Source organism: Plutella xylostella, chromosome 25 (genome assembly GCF_932276165.1).
Source record: "Plutella xylostella chromosome 25, ilPluXylo3.1, whole genome shotgun sequence".
NCBI classification, from domain to species: Eukaryota; Metazoa; Arthropoda; class Insecta; order Lepidoptera; family Plutellidae; genus Plutella; species Plutella xylostella.
This window is the reverse complement of record NC_064005.1, coordinates 887666-908356: the sequence shown is the minus strand read 5'-3', so window position 1 is coordinate 908356 and position 20691 is coordinate 887666. Positions and strand designations below refer to the sequence as shown.

Here is a 20691-nt window from a genome sequence, read left to right as displayed (position 1 = left end):
CTGTATCTTTGCACCAATGAAACCTAGAGAGTTGAATTAAAAGTAGAACATAAGTAAATTTTGTCTTCTTTATAAAAGCTATAGAGACCTTTCTCGTTAGAACCTTTCTACTAGCCCTATTTTGCATAAACAAAAAAAAAAACAAGTTATAAAACTGATTTTTAGATAGAAATTTAGGAAATATTGTCTAATTGAAGGCAGCCATAAATAATTTTCATGTTAGAGCCTTCTGAATATGGCTATTTAATTCATTTACATAAAACAAAAAAACAAACATAAAAATATGCCCGTATTTCAGCTATTACTTATAGTGCCGTCGTGTAAAAGTGCTGCAAAATTGGATTTATAATATGTGAAGGATCCCAAACATATAAAAAATGAAATTATTACGCAATTATTGCAATTTCAATATACTTAACTTGTCTTAAATGACACAATAATGGCCCTTACTAGGTTATGAAATGGTCAGTGAGGGCGGTTTTAGGGTGAGAAAACCATATAAAACCTAGTAAGTGTTTTCTTTTGTGCATTACAGCAACAATTTTAGTCATATTTAAATGAAATAGTATTGTATATAAAGCCTAGGTTCTGCCGCTTCTTTTAAGCTTACATTTGTTCAGATATCTATCATAGTTTTACCAGGGCATTGAAATGAAGGTACAAAAACGTTTTTTGGCTCTCCTGAACATTTTGTCTCATGGCTGTTACTGTGTTTTAAAATGGGACAGCCGTACTGTTCTTTATAGATTTATGAATATACAATAAGTACAGGGAAAAAATAGGCCATCTTTTACCCGTTGTAAAGTTGGCGCTGTCGAACTTGTGGATGTTTCTGAAACCTCTCTTGATTTGGGCCGCATCCGCAATATCAGGACATAAGAGCGTGCCAATGGAGTCGTGCGATTTAGAATCATTTCATCCACAAACCCGCAAAGGGTGCGCTTGTATATCCATCTATCTATCTACAGGGTGAATGTCACTCAGGGATGCTGTCATGGAACCCCTGTGTTCCGACGACTAGGAATTAATATTATTCAGAAGTAAAGAATATCTATCTATCTATGTACAGTTAACCACGTCACTCGGGGACGCATGGAACCCCTGTGTTCCGACGACTAGGAATTAATACTATTCAGATGTGAATAATATCTATCTATCTATGTACAGTTGACTACGTCATTCGGGTCTATATACGGAACCCTTATGTCCCTCCCAGCGCACGAACCTGGTCCTGCGAGGCATACTGCGGGTCGGCGCCGTCGAACGACCAGTACGAGTAGTCGAACGTGAAGTCCTTGGACTTCTCTCGGCTGCCGTCATTGTGCTCTTTGCTATTCTGTGGACGAAGGAAGTGACTGTGTGATTATGGTGTTAGGTGGAATATACAGGGAGTATACAGGAAGGTTAAAGAAAATGTACAGCGAAAGGGAGTGACTCAGGAAGACATTCTAAGCTACTATTGCTCTACAACTTTTGAAAATAAATTAAGTTTCTGCATATTAATGTATAACATTGGATGTAGTATACGACTTGCCGCGCAGGATCGGGAGAAGTGGAAATCCTTTCTTCGAGCCCTATGTCCCTGATGAGGGACAGGGAGGATTTCATCATCATCATCATCATCATACGACTTGTCACGAAATTCTATAGAAGTACAATAAAAGTGGTTCAGACTGACCCCCTGAATCACCCCCCTTCGGCTTACTATACCAGTTTTACAACACCTGTTTCACAAATTATCCTGTATTATTAAAAGGAAAAAATAAGTAGGTAACTAGGTACCCACATAAAAAGTAACATTGTATACACACACACTCACGCCTTGTACTAATGTACTCCCTTGCGGGGTAGGCAGAGGTGCATTGCTGCACCCACTTTTCGCCAGAGTGTTATGTTAGTCCCAATGTAATAGGGGGCGGGCCTTTTGCCATTTTACGGGCACATCCAAGACCCCAGAACAAATATCTGTGTTTAAACAAATATCTGCCCCAGCCGGGAATCGAACCCGGGACCTTCGGCTCAGTAGTCAGGGTCACTAACCACTACGCCATTTGGTCGTCTTAGTAACATTGTAAACACGATCAAAACCTAATGTAATTAATTATGTAACATGTCACAGTGGCATAGTTACATTATAAAATTTAAATGTCGTCGCAAATTACGTTGTTTACCACATCAGTTCGTGGTTTATTTACACAGGTGGACAAACAACGTTATATAATATTAATAAACTATATATTCCGTTCGCAAGTATGAAGCTCATCTGTGCGACAAACCTGTGCAATGTATGCTCTTGTAAATATAAATTGAGTATTCCCAGGGAAATTCCTGTAAATATTTAACTGTACCAACTTTTTTACTGTCTGTAGACTATGTACTTAATTAGATCAATAAAAAAACAACGTTGCCGTTCGAGTGAGCCAGCTGCATGTAGACTAGCACCCCCACAGAGAATAGGAATACCTAGATGCTGAAATAAAAGTATAAGTACCAAAAAGAGCAAGTATGAACCTAACTACCTAACTATAAATTTCGTCAGTGCAATAATATTGTGCAAGTACTTTGGTATTACAGCTGCACTAATGGAGAGAGCATTAAAATAAAAATGAAGTTGAGTTGGTCAATGGAACTAAATAAATAATGCAATCATACACGGTTCGTAATCTTAATAATGATTTATATATGCGTCTTGTGTACTATACAAATATACATATTGTAGTGCACATAGTTCTACTATACATCAATGCACAAAGTATGTTTCGGAAATAGTCAAAGAGGACTATTTGGGCCACAAAAAAACGTAACAATCGGTGCCTTTTCGGCTAACGAATAATAGTCCTATGTATTATGCTTGACAAGTCCGCAACAATACCTTTAGAATATTTCACTGTTACTTAATAGCTAAACAGGAAGGAATCACTCAATGATTGATAACACAGGAATGATTGTCATATCTGAAGGGCTAGTATGGGGCGCATTTAAGACGTGACAAGAGTTTGCGCTCGCTCTGGAGGCAGCGCGATGTGAATGAGCGCGATGCAAAACTCTTATCACGTCTTATATGCGCCCCATGCTAGTCCTTCTGCACTCCTGTGCCTAGACGGTATAATTATATGCATATTAATGCAAAACTCAGCATACGCTATGGTTCATTCATAAGTAAAAGCTATTTACATTGAAGTCACAACAAGCGAAAGCCACTGGACTGGAAAACTGAATGCCTGTTATTAATTACATTAATCTCATTAATAAATGCAAGTGTATTTCAATTAGAACTAGAGAATATGCATTAATTTTTTTAATATTCTGATTCGGTAGATGTTCATTGCTTTATTAGAGTTAAATAAATTCAAGGCCAAAAAAGTAATTTAAAGTATTTTAAAGAAAGTAAAAAAATTATAACTGACACAACCACATAAAACACACAAAACTTGTGTGACGTAGAGTAATGAGTTTCTCCAGTCGTGCAGATGCTCAGTTCTATGAGATTTACATATCAACATTGTTTACGTCACATTCTCTCTATGAAAATGCATCATGTTTCAAAGATTTGAATTTACGAAGGTTGTTTTGTACTTTTCAACAATTATTAAAAAAAAAACATTTGAAAGAACCAAGTTTATTAAAAATAATATTTGACCATTGTTTGAATCGCTTGCATATTCCCTATTAAGTTTAAATTCCAGTGAGAGTATAGCATAACTTTCATGGCAAAACTAATGAATAAGGGAGCTGGACTGTTGACTCTGACTCAGGGTTGCTTAAAGCTACATAAGTGGTAGAAAAAATCTGAAGCTATGATTAGAAAATTGACTCAGTGGTAGATACTAAAATAATAATAAAAAATATGTTTTTCGAAATAAGCAACATAAAACTGTTTATAATATAAATGCAGTAAAAACATTAGCATCTTCTACAGTTTCATAGAAGAATAACAATCAAATAGTGTGGGAACTTATTTCTTACATCAAGATGTATTATACAAAATATGCCAATGGGATCAGGGCAACAACCTCATAAAAATACCCATTTAAATGTTATCTGTATAATTTAATGAGTACTTGTGCAAATAAAGATAGCAACTGAATATTGTTGCTATGTCAAATTCTCCACTAATGTCTGAATAATGTGGGCTGTTTATTCTGTCATATACTGTATACAATACTTTTAATTCATAACATAATACTTCTATTATTAAGTTAAACCTCAATCATTTGAAAATCTTAACAACTGCTATTCTAAGACTGCTTCCTTCATCAATGAAAAACCTACATGTTTCTGTTGAAAACTGTATTATTATAAGTTAAAGAAGTTCTACAGTATAAGATAAAATTATGCATATAACATAAAATGATATTTATACTTACTAATAATCTTGTCTTCTTTCCCTCCATTTGGACAATTAGTTTTGCATTCATGTCCTTCTCCCTGAAAATGATGATTAAATTCAAAATATATTTACCATTAATAAAACATACATTATAAGGATTGTTGCTGAGAGATTTGGTGCTCATTAGGCTCATCACCCACTTACGGTCTAAACAGTATCTAAATTATTTAACACTAACAATAGACACAATAATATTTGTAGTTCAACTGTTTGTTTGCTGGGAAGGCAGAATTAAAATTAGAATGGTATTTTATTTATCTTTTATTTAGGTATGATGTTAACCATAAAAGTACATGTTTAAAAAAAGTTATTTTTGATTTGATCTCAATTTTAATGATTTATTTGTGCATGAAAGTAGTTTCTCTGCTAGAAAAGTTAGGTAACATAGTTATTATCCTCATCCATTCTATGTTCAACTATATCCAGTCTCAATTATATTTTCATAAATAATATAATTGCTATAATTTGCACACATCTTTTCTGCTACAAAATTGGGCTTATAACAAAATTTTCCATACAAAATGTTAAGTAGAATGTGAGGCAAGCATCAAGAAATGTTGCTCCAATTTACTTTCATACGGAACCATGAACCGAAGGTACAGTTGCTGATCTAAATGCTGCTGAACCGTGAAAGTCATTGTCACTGGAGTGACATCACACAGGGGTTTTTTTGTATACTTTTTTGGAAGTATAATTTAGTTTTATTATACTGAATAACGAGATTTCTGTGTCAAAGGGGGTCAATATGTATCAGCTGCACTGTGCTATAAGCAATTAACTTATTATAGAATAAACAAGACATGATTCTGCAAAACACAGCTTTGTTGCAGATAAATTAGTCGATGCAAACATAACAGTTTTTTTTTAAGGGAATGGTTGGTGTAACTCTGTCATACCTTTGATTGAATGGGCGAACCCTTACAGCAACTTTTACCGAAGCCATTTTCACACATTATATTGTCAATTGTTAAATTTTATTTAATTTATTATCACAAATCACACAAATACGACATCCCAAACCATAATCTTGTCATTTTTGACATATTTGTTTTTCCGTCAATGAAAATGTGTTGCAACATTACAAATTAAGTGGGCGTCGTACTCCGACTTTACGATTTTAGACTTAGCATTAGCAGCTGTGCCTCATATTTTTAGTCTGGCAACATTCAGCAGAGCTGTCAGTGTGTCTGTCAGTCAGCTGTCATTCCATTCGTTTCTTATCAGCCCTGTCGATTGAAGGTTAGAATTTTTACATTATTCCATTATTTTCATAAATTTATTCAGCTAATCCATACGGTAATTATAATCACACTGCCCCCTCTGCACTCCCTAACCACTTACCACCAACAACAACACGACCCTGTCCAAAACATCCCACCCTCAACTTCGGAAGCTCATTACATAATATTGTCCACTGTTTTGCCTCAGCCGCCAGGATGTCCGACGCGCCCGCCCGCCCCATGAAGTACCCGTACACCATCAGCGCGAAGATCGCGCAGTTCCCCATGAAGTACTACGTGCAGAACCAGTGGATCTGGCGCTACTGGATGGCTGGTATCCTCGTCAGCGCGCCCATCTTCTACAAGATCCACAAGCTCGGTGAGTGGCACTCATATTCTGTATTTTTATTAACTATTCGCTGAGTTGCAGAAAGGAACTTAAAGCTTATGTATTGCTGCCTGGCTTTGGCACTATACAAACAGAAAGAGACAGACTTTCTGCAACACAGCATTTAACTGCCAGTTTTAGGATTGAAACTGCTTCTACTGCACCAAACATCGTCAATGTTTGGTATTGTGGAAGGAGGTTTAGTTGAGGTGATGTTAATTCACTCAGAAGCTGAATTTGCTGTATATTTTGTGATATGATTGTGTGCAGTGAACAACATAGGGAAGTGTTTGTTGTCTTTATATTGACAAAAATACATAAAACTACTGCTTGATCTTATATCCTGTAACTGAGTATGAACTGTATCTAAATGTTGTGAACATAGGTACTTCCTTGAATTCATAGCTTTATTTTGACTTTTCCTGTTGAAGTGGCTCTGCATCAGCCTGTATCTAATTACGTACTTTTCTTTTATCTCAGCAAAACCATAGCTGGGGTTAAGCAGACAGATGCTATATTTGTGTCTACAAAGCTATATCAAAGTACTTATTTATCAATGGCATTTTGATTAAAAAAGTTTTTAATCTCGATTATCAGCAATCAGCCAAGTTTATTACTGGAAAAAGGTCTTTCCCAAGTAGCACCACAACACTCACCCCATGGTCAACCTAGACACCAATAACTATCAAAGTACAAAATTCTAAAAAAAATTGTATGTTTGCAGCGAACTCTCCTGAGAATGTGAAGATCTGGGCCGAGAACAAGAGGAAGGAGGAAGCCTCGCACCACTGAACTCCTAGAACTTATCATCAATAGGTTTGAACTTGAACCAAGTTGTGTAAAGATTTAATTGTAAGGTAATAAAATCATGTGTTAGTAACAAAAAATGCATTTTATTATTAACCTCTACTTATTAGTAGAATTGAATAAGTATTTGGTTTTCCAAGAAAGAAAAGTTTTTTTTAACAGTAAATTTTTAATAAGTACAATACTATTTATAATCAACAAGTAAAGTTATAGCTACAAAATATATAATACAAATAATTATGGCTGCTTATGTAAATAATACACCCCTTGATTTCATTATCACTTAGTAAACACTAAATACTTATTAGTAAATTCATAACTACTATAGGACCCAATATTATCACATTGTACATCTCACACTGACTACAGATACAAGCCTAAATACATTAAGAAACAATAAAAAAAATACTATAACTCTTGCTATCTCAACCAATTATTAGGTTTTTCTATCCTATTTCCACTTATGTAAGCCGCCATCTGCATATTTCATCTAATCTTTTTTTGTGCCTATGATTTTTCTGCTCATGCTATAAAGACGTCAAAACGGTAGCAACAGGGATGTTATTCGTAGTCTCTTCTTTAGGTTTGATCGCTGAAGATTTACTCCTGAAAAAACAATGTTTTAGTTAAAAGGATATCTAAGTACCTAATCCACTAAACTGGTTTCTTTCTTATCTTGACGGCATGTAATATATTTTATACTAGCTAGGTAATGAGTGGTCAGTCAGCTCAGGCTGTATTTTATCAGACAAGGAAAAGAAACATAGTATTCAGTATGTAATAGGTATATTTATAACTTTAAACTGTATATTTTTTATGGGACTCATGTTCCTAAAAATAAACAGTTATGTATTATTATTATATATTCCTCCTTTCTCTATGAAGACTGCGTCCGGAGTCATATTGATCATAGACTTAGTAACTAGCGTATAGACGAACAAAGCGAGCGAGGGAGAAGAAAATTCCTTACGGAAATTTGGCAAGATAGAAAAGGATAGCGAATCCAATGAAAATCTGACTGGTTTTGAATGACAGGGCGTCACAAATCGGCACGCGGAAAATCAATACCTTAGTATTTTGGATTTTTTGCGTACATCGTGGTTTATTTTCAGTAAATGTAATTGTATTCAACAATGGTAACATCTTCTGCGAGTGATTGTGGCGTTAATCATAGAAATAATGCTGAAAATTGCACATTTCACTGGTAAATACCAAAATCGTCATCACTGCCACGAGGCGTTTATTTTTGGTTAAAATTTGTCTTTTATCCTGTATTAAATATAAAATAATGCCAATGCTGTTGTTTACTTTCATATTTTGTGTATGTGGAAGTCCATTTGTTAATAATTTTCATGATTTAAGTGGATATATTTTTCATCAATTTATTTTACATGTACGCTAGGGATTGACTCAAATTAATCGATACGAGTATCATTATCGATATTTTATCTTGAATGTTACCTATGAAAATAAATGCTAGCTTGCGTTTACCGTCTCGTATCTGAACCATTTTGTCAGGGCAAGGTACATCTTTTAACAAATACATAAACTAATTATTTTCTATAATTTGTCCAACAGGTTCCCTCTATAGATACTATAATAAGACAAAAGTGTTTTTATTTTTATTTATGCATTTTTTTACACTATGTCAAAATTATAATCTGGACAACAACAGTCTGTGGAACAACTCTCTCTAAGGGTCGAACATCGAACTTCAATAACTTATCGATGGTCCTCCAAAGTAAAGAAATGTACATCACTAGCTAATGCACACACTGAAAAATCAAAATTGGTCACGTTTTATCGAGCTGTCAGTTCGTCTATACGCTAGTATATACTAAGTCTATGATATTGATATCCCCCTATTCGTTGGTCTGTCAAAGCTCCTATTCATATTTCAACTTTAGCCATTTTCAAATTGTATTTATAGTATATCTTCATCCGCCATATAGCTGTACAGTATCTAATGAGAATTTTCTGTTTATGCTCCACTCAGTACAACTATACAGTTGGGTTGCACACACCACCAACCCGCACTAGACCAGTCTGGTGGGCTAAGGCATAAAACTATTTCTTCATAGGAAGGAGACCCGTGCCCTAGATGTGGGGACGTGATGGGTCGTGATGATGAATGTTCAGCAGTGGACGTCCTATGACTGAGATGATGATCGAAGGACTATTTCCGGTGTATGCTCCACTAAGTACAACTGTAGGTGATATTTACTTGTTGTTCCGAAGCGCGAGCGCGCATAGCCGGTTGGCGGGCGCCTCCACCAGCAGCCACAGCGCCAGCGCGCACGCGTTCGACATGACTAGCGTGCCCAGGATCTGGTTCATCTGGAAACAGATGTGAAAAAAACACTATCTGTTAATGAAGTAACTAAGTAAGTATGTACTAACTGTACTAACTTTTGCGCATGAGAGATCATTTAATTAATTTAAATGGCGGCTGTTGGTGTTGGAAATATACGTTTGTTTTTATGTAGCCATATTTGTGTCCCACTGATGGGCAAAGGCCTCCCTATGTTTATTCCACACGTCTCTGTTGTCGACCACCTGACGCCAATCCAGCAAAAAATTGTCCAGGTCGTCCCGCCATCTCCGCCTAGGTCTACCTGGGCGCCTGCGTCCGTCGCTCGGCACCCACTCGGTTATAATTTTTGCCCAGTGGACCGGTGGGAAATATAAATCACAATTACTCACAGTAAATCAACTTTGCTATCACGAATATCAAGTCGACACTATCGATCCGTCGATAGCGTTGAAAGCTGACGATAGCTAGGAGATTTGCATGTTCGTTTAGAAACGGCTTACAGTTGCGAATAGCGACCGAGCAGCATACCCCGCACCAATGGCGTTTCTCAATGCTTAGATCCACCCCCCGCCCCCTCACTTGTTATCATCAAAAGGCTGAAGGGCTAGCACGGGGCGCATTTAAGACGTGGCAAAAGCACTCCGTCGCGCTCGCTATTATGGCAGCGCGATGCAAAAAAAATGTCACTTCTTAAATGCGCCCGTACTAGCCCTTCAGGACTTAGATAAAGGCACTTACAATCAGCACCAGGTCGACCTGCACGGGGTTCTGCTGCGCGTAGTTGGCGCGGAAGTAGAGCAGCGTGTGCGCGAGGTACACGCCGTACGTGAGCCGCGACAGCGGCCGCAGCGGGCGCCAGCGGAGCACCGGGGTTAGGAGGGCTGAGGGTGGGGAGTTTTAACTTAGTTCAAATCAATAATTTAGCCGATTTGTCCGAGCAAGACCTTTCGTTGAGGAGCACAATTATGTAGATGTGCTTATGGCCACAGGTACACAGTACACACATTTATATGTTTTAAAATGTTCATAAACATTAATTTGGCGCCCAACATGGGACTCTCTAGAAAGTTAAAGATAAGTTTTGGCGCCCAACATGGGATACCATAATAATTTTGAATTGCTTCAAATCCAAACTTATTACATACAAAACACATCTCTGTAATCGTGATAGGTACTCACGTATGGGTGCGCGCACGCAGCATACGAGCAGCCCGCCCACGGCCAGCGCCCACAGCGGCCGCGCCAGCGTCGCGTAGGTTAGCACCTGGAACCAGACCAGAGGTACTTAGCTATAACATACTTTCAAAGTTATACTAGGTAACTAAAAAAAAATATTATGACAAAAAAAATTGTCTTCTACTTGTACTTCTCCTTACGTATCCTTATATGTCCTTTCTTCAATGTGATCTAGACATTTTAATTGGTAGATATTGTAGATATAGAGGTACCTAGACTACCTAGTGGAGTGCCCTCTGATCCACTGGATCGATAACCTTAGCAGTGGCTGTATGAGTAAGGTCGAGAACAAAGTGTGGTGACGCTCGTTGGAAGAGGCTTACTATGTTAGGTACGGGGTCAAGATGATGATTGACATGATTGTAAAGAAAGAAAAACTTAATTTGACTCAAACAGCAATATTGTAGCTAGGTAATACGAGATGTCTCACCTGCCACTGCGGGTGCTGCGCGGGTCCGTACCACCAGGAGCCGGAGTACAGCAGCACCAGCACGCAGCTGATGCAGCCCAGCGCCGCCAAGCTGCTGCGCCACTGGAAGGACAATGGTTTTTATTATCAGCCTCCGTTTATTAACCTTTAATTGGGAAAAAATATTATGGATCCTAGTTACATCGTTCTGAACTTCCTTTGAGTTAAGAAGACGAATCGGTCATATTATAGTCATTTTTCCGAGCACTTGCGATGTTTTATGAATTGATATTTCTGTACATTAAAATTCAGCTTACTTAGAAACTTTGGTCACTAAAAGATCTGAGTTACCATTCCAACCTTAGCGCCCCTGGCAGCTTTACCCCCCTTCCATTTATCCAGCACATACCCCACCCCCATCCCCACCAGGTAGGGCCCGAAGCGCGCGTGAGTCAGCACGTAGCGCCCGCGCAGGACCGCGTAGGTACGCAGGGTGTTGATGGCCCTGGGGTAATAGCAACTTAGTTAGCATTAGGCGAAAATTTGTCTACTATTGGAATCCTAGATTAGTGAGTTTGCAAAAGAAAGCCACAACAGTCTGCCTACGTCGGCCTTTCTCATCCAGCCACTACTATAGCTACTACAGCTGTCTAAAGTCCTGTCTTGTCGTTCCAGCGGCCCACGCTACATTTGCATTATCAAGTGGAAGGCAAGGCTTTGTAACTAGAGGTCCTATGTCCAGCAGAAGACGATTAAAAGCTGAGAAGGGTGATGAAACTATTTCTTCAATTGACAACATTCTCGAATATGGATCCTAGAAGAAACGTCACCACCACTACTTAAAACTTACAAAATTCATAGGTAATAATACTCACTCTATATCATACATAAACAGTGGCGGGAAGTCATTCACATAGGTGACCACGGCCGTCGACACCAGCGACGCTATTACCAGCGCCACAAACAGCGCCGCCCCGGCCGCGCGGCGGCGGCGGTAGACCAGCAGCACCAGCGTGCCCAGGACGAAGAAGTGGAAGTCGCATTGGACGCTCCAGGAGACTACGTAGCACTGTGGGTGGAAATAGGTTGAATAGGTATATATGTCTACGTAGAAGTTAGGAAAGTATACCTACATAGGAGGAAATTGTTTAGCAAATTAGATGACGCTTTACTTATTATTCATTTCAACACATCAATATCATCACCATCAGCCTTAAGTAGTCCACTGACGGACATAGGTCTCGCACAACACTCTGTCCTCGGCTTTCCTCATCCAGCCACTACAGGCTCCCTGTCTTAGGTCGTCCGTTCAGCAGGGCACGCTATGCTTGCCTGTTCGTCAGGTTATTTCATCACATATCACACTTAACTTTTATTCAAAACTAAGTAGGTATGATTTTTACAATCTAGCTGTCTAGTATTTTGAGCTATTTAGGATAGAAGGTCTCGGTGATGAATCCGTCAGTTCTACCTTAGAGCTGATGGTCTAAGTTTGCACAGCAACATGATGAAAAGATTAGCCAATCACACAAGTGGTCACTCGATCAATATCCTACCAGTCGTCAGTTCTTACTACTACACGTTTCGTTAACTGTGCACCAACAGAACTAGGGGTCGAAGTGGTCGCCATGGCCGAAATCGGTCGGACCAATCATCATCGTCATCGCACAGATGATGACGATGATGATTGGTCCGACCTGACTCACAAAAACCATATGTCATATTACCTAACTAGCTTTGGCTTAAGTAGGTACCCAGCGTGACCCCTTTTTTTGTTGACCAGAACGAGGAGTAACATACTTACCATATTCTGCACATCGACATAGTTGGCCACCATCAGCAGGTTCAGCCACCAGTTCTTCCTGCAAGAGTCCACCTCCACGCTCATCTCCCGTGGCCATAGCGGTCCGCCGCCGCAGTGCCACAGGACCGAGGATGTGAAGAACATCAGTACTGCTAGCACTGGGGTTAGCCTAGGGAGGTGTGATAGGAGTTTTAGTGGCATTTTGCTTAGTGTGTAGGCTTAGGAAAGGTGGAAAGACTTGGCCAGCTAGAATGAGATGCGATTAATATCCACCAGATTGTTTCTTTATTTTATCCACAGTAGCATATGGATGAAGCGATTTGGACTGAACTAGTATTTGTTGCTGTCCTATGGTACCCCGGTGGTACAGAGGGCCTTTACAAGCGTGCGCCACGCCGTTCTGTCCTCAGCAACCGCTCTGGCTTCCGTCCAGCTCAGGCCTTGCGCTCGCAGCTCGCCGTCCACTGTGCGCCGCCATGTGTGCACGGGGCGACCGCGTCTGCGGTCGAATAATACTAACCATACTGAACTAGTATGGTTAGTATTATTCTTCTTAGTTATGTTTCATCAAAACAGTAGATTATGGTATACATAATATACCTAACGTATCTAAGGTATGAGTATAGACCTAGCTAAAGGTCAACGAAGTATAATGTTGATGTATTACCAATTTAATTTTATTGTAAAAAATATGTAAGTAAGTACCTATAAAGTTTACAGTATAAACTCACAATATAGGTATTAAATCATGCGATTTATGCGTTAGAACATAAAACAATGTAAAATATAAAGCTAAAGAAATAAATTATTTGTAGGTAAGTTGCTTCTAATAATCTGTTTATGGATAAAATTTGCAAAAAAGCTTGACCACATTATATTACTTTTTTGTAATAAAGTGCATCTACTACGTAGTAATTCGATCAAATAACCAAACAGCCTCACCTAAAATACCGTCTCACAAGCTGCCGCCACGGCTGGTGCTCCCTCCCCAGGCTCGCCAGGGCGGCCCGCGCGAACAGCAGCCCCGACATCATGAAGAATGTGTCCACGAACAGGTCGCAGCGGTGCATCCACGAGTTGCGGATGGAGTCTGTGAACTGGAGTGTACGGGGAGGGGTTTTATTAGTGAGCAAGACTCTCTCATCGATTTATAAGCTGCACAGAAAAAAGTTAGGTATGTGACATATTTTTTATAGACAGTCATGTACTCCCTTGCGCAGAACGAATAGACATATCTATCCAGGTATGATGTGTTTAAATAATATCTGCCCCTACCTAAAAACCAAACCTGGCTTTAGTATTTCGCAATTGATGCGTATTTTTTTATTAATTTCAAAGAACATTGTTCAGGTTTGTTTGTTTAACCTTTACACTTAGGTAGATCATCAAACTTTTACGGTAGAAGCGAACACTAAATCATTTAGCTTATTTAGCTAACTATAAGTACCAACCAATAAACATTTTAATAGCCATTTAACATCACTTACCTCTACCATATACAATCCATTACTGGCGCTCCGTCTATAAATCACTGAATGCAGCGTCACAATACCAACAGAAGTCAGAAACCTTATCCCGTGCATCTCTAGAATATCATTCGGACAGTCCTTGGTTAGAGCATGGAAGTTGTCTTCTATTGAGAAACATTGCATGATGTTGGTAAGGGTAGACGGCTTGAGTTTAGGATTCGAGTAGTATTTGATGTAGAGAGAGCTCGTTAGAGTGATCAGGATTAATGATGCTGCGAGTGCACTGAAAAGAGAGTGAAATGATTAAACGAAAGTTCTATCTAATCCAAAGAGCTTAAAAGCTTAGCAAGTAAAACATTCTAGCTTATGGTAAACGAATTTTCAGAGTGCTGCTGCGGTAAACACGACTCTATCTCGTAGAATTAAACGTCCTTAACTACACGATAGGTATCTTTTCTTTTGTTTTTTTGTGAAGCTAACCTAAGAGTAACCCTTCTGAATGAAAAAGCAATACATCCATTGTAAAATTCATGGATATTATACATAGCTATCTTGTTTTATTTATACCCAACACCTTGAATAAGTACTTACAAAAACAAATAAAAGTCCACAGTGACCGGCCTCAACGGCTCCCCACTGATCTGGCAGGAATCCACCTTGGCGCTAAGGTCTTTCACCGCGGCGTAGTGGGAGTGCCTCAGCAGCATCAGGACATAGGGCTCGGAGAAGCGGGGGGGACAGGAGGAGGGCAGGCACACTCCCCAGTCGAGGCGGCCGCGGTCCAGGTTGTACTTTATGGGGGTCTGTGGAAGGAGATGGGGTAGATTCAGGCTTACGAATAGCATGCGATAGGGAGATAGCATGTTTGCGTCCGCCATTATTATTCTGTTTCTTTATCTGAGAGGCTTATACAAGCCACCACAGTCACGATCTCTACATCATTCACCATAGTGTCACACTACGAGATAGATATCTTTGCGTAGTTACCACATCATGGGTGGGATATCGTGGCTGCGGGAGCCGAGTTTTGGGGACTGAGTCGCCTTGCTTAGCTGAGGGCTTGATACTTCTGAGTTGTATCCTCAAAAAGCCCTCACGTCTGCATTCCCTTCAAACACAGTCACTCACCCGCAACAACTCCTCAGCCGACGCATACAGCCCCACCTCCCCCCCCTGCGCCCTCCCCCCCGCGGTGCGCACGCGCACGAGGCAGTAGGCGGCGCGCGGCGCCAGCGCGCACTGCGCCCAGCCGCCCAGCTGCTGCTGCGAGCCAGAGAGAGAGCCCACCGGCGACAGCGCCGACGACTCCCACACTGCGGGGGAAGGGTGGAAATGAGAGGTGGTGTCTTTGAATATGGGGCAAGGGTACGCACGGATCGAGAGACCGTTCGGATGTTATATGATGAGAAATTTACGCATATCTTTCTTTCTTTCAAAGGCAAACGTTGTTGTGTACCTACAAGTCGCCGGTATGGGTTAGGCAGAGGCTAATAGGATAGGCAGAGGCGCATTATTATTACCATAAACGACAAAATCGTCCTGTACGTCATCGTCACTGCGCTAACCGGTCCTCTAAGTATAAAAGTAAAAAATATAAGTTTTATTTATTAAAATAAAGTTGATTGGTAACTTTTTGATACCTAAGTACAAAAATGCGTCGTCGGTTAAGGCGGGCGGAAGTTACGAAACAAATATAGGTAATTTAATGTAATAATTAATATTAAAATAACCTGTAGGTAGGTATTTCAAGACTTATTCAAACGCGATATTATCTGCCGATGTCGATATCAAATTCAAATCAAGGAATAGTTTCATCCTGCCTGGAAGTTGGAAGTCTGATTATGAGGAAACCTGCACATCTACATGTACTTATAATGTATAAACCAACCTGCATGGTATGGGAAACGGAAAAGCTTATTTCTAGAGAGCCATTTGCAGGAACTAATACCTACACCGAAACACCTCAGATAATATAAAATAGGTAAGTAGGTAGTAATAAAATGACTTACTCCAAGTAGCCCACACTGTGAAGTTTTTAACACCCTCCATCATATCCAGGACATCCTCCCTGCACCTAGACTCCTGGACAGGGAGGTCCCACGAGCGCAGGTCCCGCATCAGCGCATCCACTAGCTCGGTGTTAGATCCCTTCACCTCAGTCGCACACATTTGCACTAAAACACAACATGTTATACGCAAATAATATTTCGTGTTGAGATCAAAAATGAAATGCTTAAGTTATGGTTAAGTATAATGCACTTACACGCATAGGAAAAGCACAGCAAATAGATGATTAACACTGTCATATTTTTAAAATGTGTTTTCCCAAATGTTGGTATTCAACTGAAATTTCTCAAAGTTGTTTAATCATATGTAATTTAATTTAGGACCTTAGGGACCTTTGCGTCGGATGCGTTCCGGAGCGAAGACACATAGTTTTATCTATTTTTTATTTTTTTTCTTCTTTTTTTGTTTATAGTTAGGCTAGGTACCTTTAGTCATAATTTTTCTTAAGTTTAGAATAAGTTATTTAGATTGTATTGTGTACATAGATATTTACAGTTTGATTAAATGATTTAGTATCAATAATTTAATTTATATTCCGATTATCTCAGAGCTACCAGTGTGGTACGTCTGTGCCCTCACAATGGGTATTACGCGATGCTTGTTACTTGTTTATGCTAAGGACAGTCACCCACTGAAAGATGAATGCATCATAAGGTAAATATTATGTAGGAAGAGGACCATGTCGTGTGATACTGAGAAAACAATTTCATGGGTTTCACCCGACTGACTCCGGCGGAGAAAAAAGAAGAGTTAGGTACGGTATATGTCGGGTATTACTCTAAAACATAAGTGTGTAGGTAGCTACACTTATAAATTATAGTAATAATTCTATGTTAGAATTATTACTATAATTAACACAAGGTAACCTTTTACAGCTGTTGTTTAAAGTTATTTAAGTAAGTACTTACATTCCCAAGAACCAGGATTTGCTGTTTTAAACTTGAACTCTTTCATGTTTTTTAGTTATTTTTATTAATTTACCCATGAGCTTTACAAGTAGATTTTACATTCTGCAATAAAATTTAACTTGATTGTTAGTAAACCAACTGGTTTATGTATTAGGTACTTATATTTTTATACATACTTAATGACGATGACGTTAATGTTGTTGCTGAGGAGTTGAAGACCCTCAAACTGATCTCAACCCATGCGTGTGAAACATGAAGAGGCTACATAACGAATCATCTGTCTTATAAACTGTAAAAGTTACCTACGTCTAGGCAGCGAGCGCGAGCTAATGTCGCTAATCAGACTGAACAATTCTTTGACCACGGTTACAAACTAGTCTAGCTAAGCTAGAGAATAAGAAGTCTCTTTCGTAGCTACAATATTTAGAGTTTATGGCATCCCAAATGAGGGTAATAATTATTTTTAACTGGGTCAAAATTCACGGTCATCATCAAGTAGGTATATTAAAAAATATGGTCTCAAGGTTTGCTTTGAGAATGGAGACGCAGGTGAGAGGGTGGGTCACCTCGCCAGTCATTTTAACCTTAAAAATATGTCAGTAGGTATTTATAAAATTTGGGTAGAATAAGTTTACCTAATGGATCCATATGTGTGGAATTTACAAGAGAAGCAAAGAAGAGTTAAAAAGTATGCTAGTAAACAGGAACCTGATAGTAAACACTACAAGGACTGAATAAAATGGGCCCACATTAATTTGTGTCCACAGACATTACATTAAACGATCATGATACATGCCCAGGAGAGATCTGATACGGGGAAATGGCACATTCAATTCATCTTTCCGGATGTATAAGTACATAATAATTTAAGTGACGAGTTTCCCTATTTACAAATAAGTAATTGAAAAGATATACATAAACACGCCACGGTTTATGCAAAACAAATGTTTGTGAAAGAAATGAGCGAATAAGGCGAAGGACGGCGGTCACAGCGGCTACCATGAGAATAAAACGTTCCCGTATTATTATTATTATTATTATTATTAGTTTACTCATAGCACCAGTTTTAGTCCAAAGGCCTTATACCTATATATTTGACGGTCGAATGGCGTAGTGGTTAGTGGCCCTGACTGCTATGCCGAAGGTCCCGGGTTCGATTCCCGGCTGGGGCAGATATTTATTTAAAGACAGATATTTGTAATCGGGTCTTGGGTGTTGATATTTTATTTAATATGTATCTATGTATTTGTGTAGATATATAAGTTGTCCGATACCCATAACACAGGCTCTGCCTAGCTTGGGATCGGATGGCCGTGTGTGAGATGTGCCCACATATTTATTTATTTATATCAGTAGACTAAAGCCGGTTCTAAACCATAACGTGAAGACTGTGTTTTATAAGAGGTACCTATAAGTTAAGCTTACGTTTTCTTAAGCTCACTATATTTATGACTGTTGTTATTCAATAGAGTATAACGTAGAAGACACTAACTGTATTACCACAAAAAAATTTAAACACTGTTTAACAAGTGTTTAAAACGAAATTTGAGATTTTATAGGCGTTTGACAGCGCTAAACACCTGTTAAACACTGTCCAAGTTTTTGTGGTAAGGCTCTAAAGGATTATTAAAAAATATTACATAAAAAATTATTTGCTGCCTCATGGTTGCCCTACGTCTTATGCACATAAAACACCTAATGGAGGAATTATTACAAGAATTTATGTTTTGTTAAATTCCTAACATAGTATTATAAAGAATTATAATAAAAACAGCTACGTATAAACCAGAAGTGTCTTTATTAACTAAGAAGTAAATTATTATAAAAACTTATAAATTACATCAATAAATAAATAGCAAGACAAAATTATTCATTAAGTATACAGAGTTTATTTGGAACCTTAGTTCAAAAAGATTCACAATTTTTCATCACTATTCGAATTTATAAAACCATCTGAGGCTTATATAATACAGTCAAACATACCATAATACAATCAGAATTAGTTTAACTAATTTAAATAATGATGAAAAATATTTGCTCATAAAATATTCGGAGAACGCCCGAGCATACATGTAAATTAACTGGTTAAAATAAGTCACATAAACAATAGAATTGTTCTTCGGGAGACGTAATCAGTTGAATGAATTAAAATTTGGTATTTATCCCATCTATAAATTCTGCATTTCTTCTGTAAATATGGAAATAATGCGCCATTGATAAAGTTCACAATCACTTAAAAACAGCACTAAAATAAAAGAGTATAACTATGAAATGCTAATTTGTATTAACTGTGTTTACCCGTTTCATTTGTATAGCCAGCGGCAGAAAATAAATCTGAATTAACCTGGTGGGTTACTTTAGCTTAACAAAAACACGAAAGAACGAGATGTGTCATGCAACCAGTACGCTTATTGCAACGAGATAGAGTTGTGTTTAACGCAGCAGTGCTCCGTTAGTTTCAGGCTAGGAACTCACTAGTTACTTGTTACTGTGCCTTTAAATTGTACTTATTTGTCCAGCAATAAGTAGTTAAACATTTTGAGTGTCAACAAACTCAATCAAATATAAGTGTAAATTGCGACAACGCGGCTATGTATGAACTAGGCAAATGTTGGCGTCTATTGAAGGTGATTCATAATTACGATTACGCTATACTACTATTCGCACAATGGATTGGGTAATGCTCATCATTTCCTGATTAATCTGATAAAATCACCATAATGTAAAAAGAATATTCTTTAAGAGACAAAAATATAAGCAATGGAAACTATCATCACTGGCGAAAAGGTTTTGAATGGACTAATCACAAGAGAGCTTCAGAATCAAGTCGCAGTGGCGCCCTCTGCGTAAGAGCTTCTTTACTCTGTGTACATATCGGCTTGGTGCATCAAAAAATATATATTTACAACATTAAAAACTAACAAGAAACAAAAATAATAATTTAACGCTACACTAACGTAAACACTAAAGCCTGCGATCTGTTTGTTGTTAGTACATCCTTGTAGACTCGGCTGCATAGTTACATACTGTTGTTTTATTTTAGGATTCTTGTGGATTGTATATGTATGTACTATGTACGCTTCAATAGTAGATAGGTATACACTGATTAGTAGCTACACTCGCGAGCTATGAAAAAGTTCCAGTGACGATTGTACCAAATTACTCCTAAACGGGAAAACAACTAATTTAATGACACCGTCTCCAATATTGAAGTACATTTAACAGCGCATCAGAATATTACCAACTAAAACAGTAAATATTTAGATCAAATTCTAAATTAAATGTTTAAAAATTGGGTTTAGTTGGTGTCGACATTTTGTAATTGTAACTTTTTCATTCCTCGTGAGTGTATAAAGTCACAAACCTTCATGTTTGAATGAATGAATAGGCGGCTTGCGAGTTTGACAAGGTACTTAAGTGTCAGCACTACATCTACTAATGAAACTGACTGTACCTGGCCGGTTGACCCGGGAACACAATTACCCATATTGCAGACACCATCATTATAAACAATCATAATTTCTTTGTTCGTGCTCTTGTTACTTGAGTTTTAATTAATTTCGAAATATAATAAAGCTGCGTGTGGCTTATCGAAACAATCTTAGAAATAATAAGTTACAACAATTTATAATTATCAACCCTAGACATTAATCAATGTTTTCCTTCGCAATCATTTTGC

The 20691-nt window shown here is 38.3% G+C and overlaps 4 protein-coding genes across 6 annotated transcripts in view; 1 reads left to right on the top strand and 3 right to left on the bottom strand.

Annotated features, from left to right (window-relative positions):
• The window catches only part of LOC105393352 (kinesin-like protein Klp98A), a 43992-nt gene extending 38551 nt beyond the window's left edge, over positions 1 to 5441 (bottom strand). The window contains exons 1-3 of the mRNA XM_048630374.1: positions 5287 to 5441; positions 4368 to 4428; positions 1226 to 1336 (exon numbers count right to left, since the gene is read on the bottom strand). Coding sequence (XP_048486331.1) covers positions 1226 to 1336; positions 4368 to 4428; positions 5287 to 5333 — 219 coding nt within the window. The 5' untranslated portion in view covers positions 5334 to 5441. The remainder of the gene's footprint in view (positions 1 to 1225; positions 1337 to 4367; positions 4429 to 5286) is intronic.
• Positions 5442 to 5501: 60 nt separating this feature from the next.
• On the top strand, positions 5502 to 6885 carry LOC105393335. 2 transcript variants are annotated; one of them, XM_011565073.3, is made up of 3 exons: positions 5502 to 5629; positions 5819 to 5989; positions 6723 to 6885. In XM_011565073.3, exons 2-3 carry the CDS (start codon positions 5827 to 5829, stop codon positions 6788 to 6790), a joined length of 231 nt encoding a protein of 76 aa, XP_011563375.1. In that variant the 5' UTR covers positions 5502 to 5629; positions 5819 to 5826; the 3' UTR covers positions 6791 to 6885. The 2 variants fall into 2 exon arrangements, with proteins under 2 accessions (XP_011563375.1, XP_011563376.1); XM_011565074.3 differs by lacking the exon at positions 5502 to 5629 and adding an exon at positions 5634 to 5686.
• A 69-nt stretch (positions 6886 to 6954) lies between these two features.
• LOC105393351 (nose resistant to fluoxetine protein 6) lies at positions 6955 to 12734 on the bottom strand. 2 transcript variants are annotated; one of them, XM_048630412.1, is made up of 8 exons: positions 12569 to 12734; positions 11640 to 11833; positions 11116 to 11269; positions 10786 to 10887; positions 10299 to 10383; positions 9858 to 10000; positions 9030 to 9142; positions 6955 to 7411 (listed from the first exon to the last, which is right to left on the bottom strand). In XM_048630412.1, the coding sequence occupies exons 1-8, from the start codon at positions 12710 to 12712 to the stop codon at positions 7333 to 7335; spliced, it is 1014 nt and encodes a 337-aa protein (XP_048486369.1). In that variant the 5' UTR covers positions 12713 to 12734; the 3' UTR covers positions 6955 to 7332. The 2 variants fall into 2 exon arrangements, with proteins under 2 accessions (XP_048486369.1, XP_048486370.1); XM_048630413.1 differs by having other exon boundaries at positions 11125 to 11269.
• Positions 12735 to 13506: 772 nt separating this feature from the next.
• LOC119691112 lies at positions 13507 to 16877 on the bottom strand. Its single transcript, XM_048630373.1, has 7 exons — positions 16633 to 16877; positions 16301 to 16420; positions 16047 to 16211; positions 15166 to 15350; positions 14629 to 14840; positions 14056 to 14320; positions 13507 to 13665 (listed from the first exon to the last, which is right to left on the bottom strand). Exons 2-7 carry the CDS (start codon positions 16341 to 16343, stop codon positions 13507 to 13509), a joined length of 1029 nt encoding a protein of 342 aa, XP_048486330.1. The 5' UTR covers positions 16344 to 16420; positions 16633 to 16877.
• Between the last annotated feature and the right edge of the window lie 3814 nt (positions 16878 to 20691).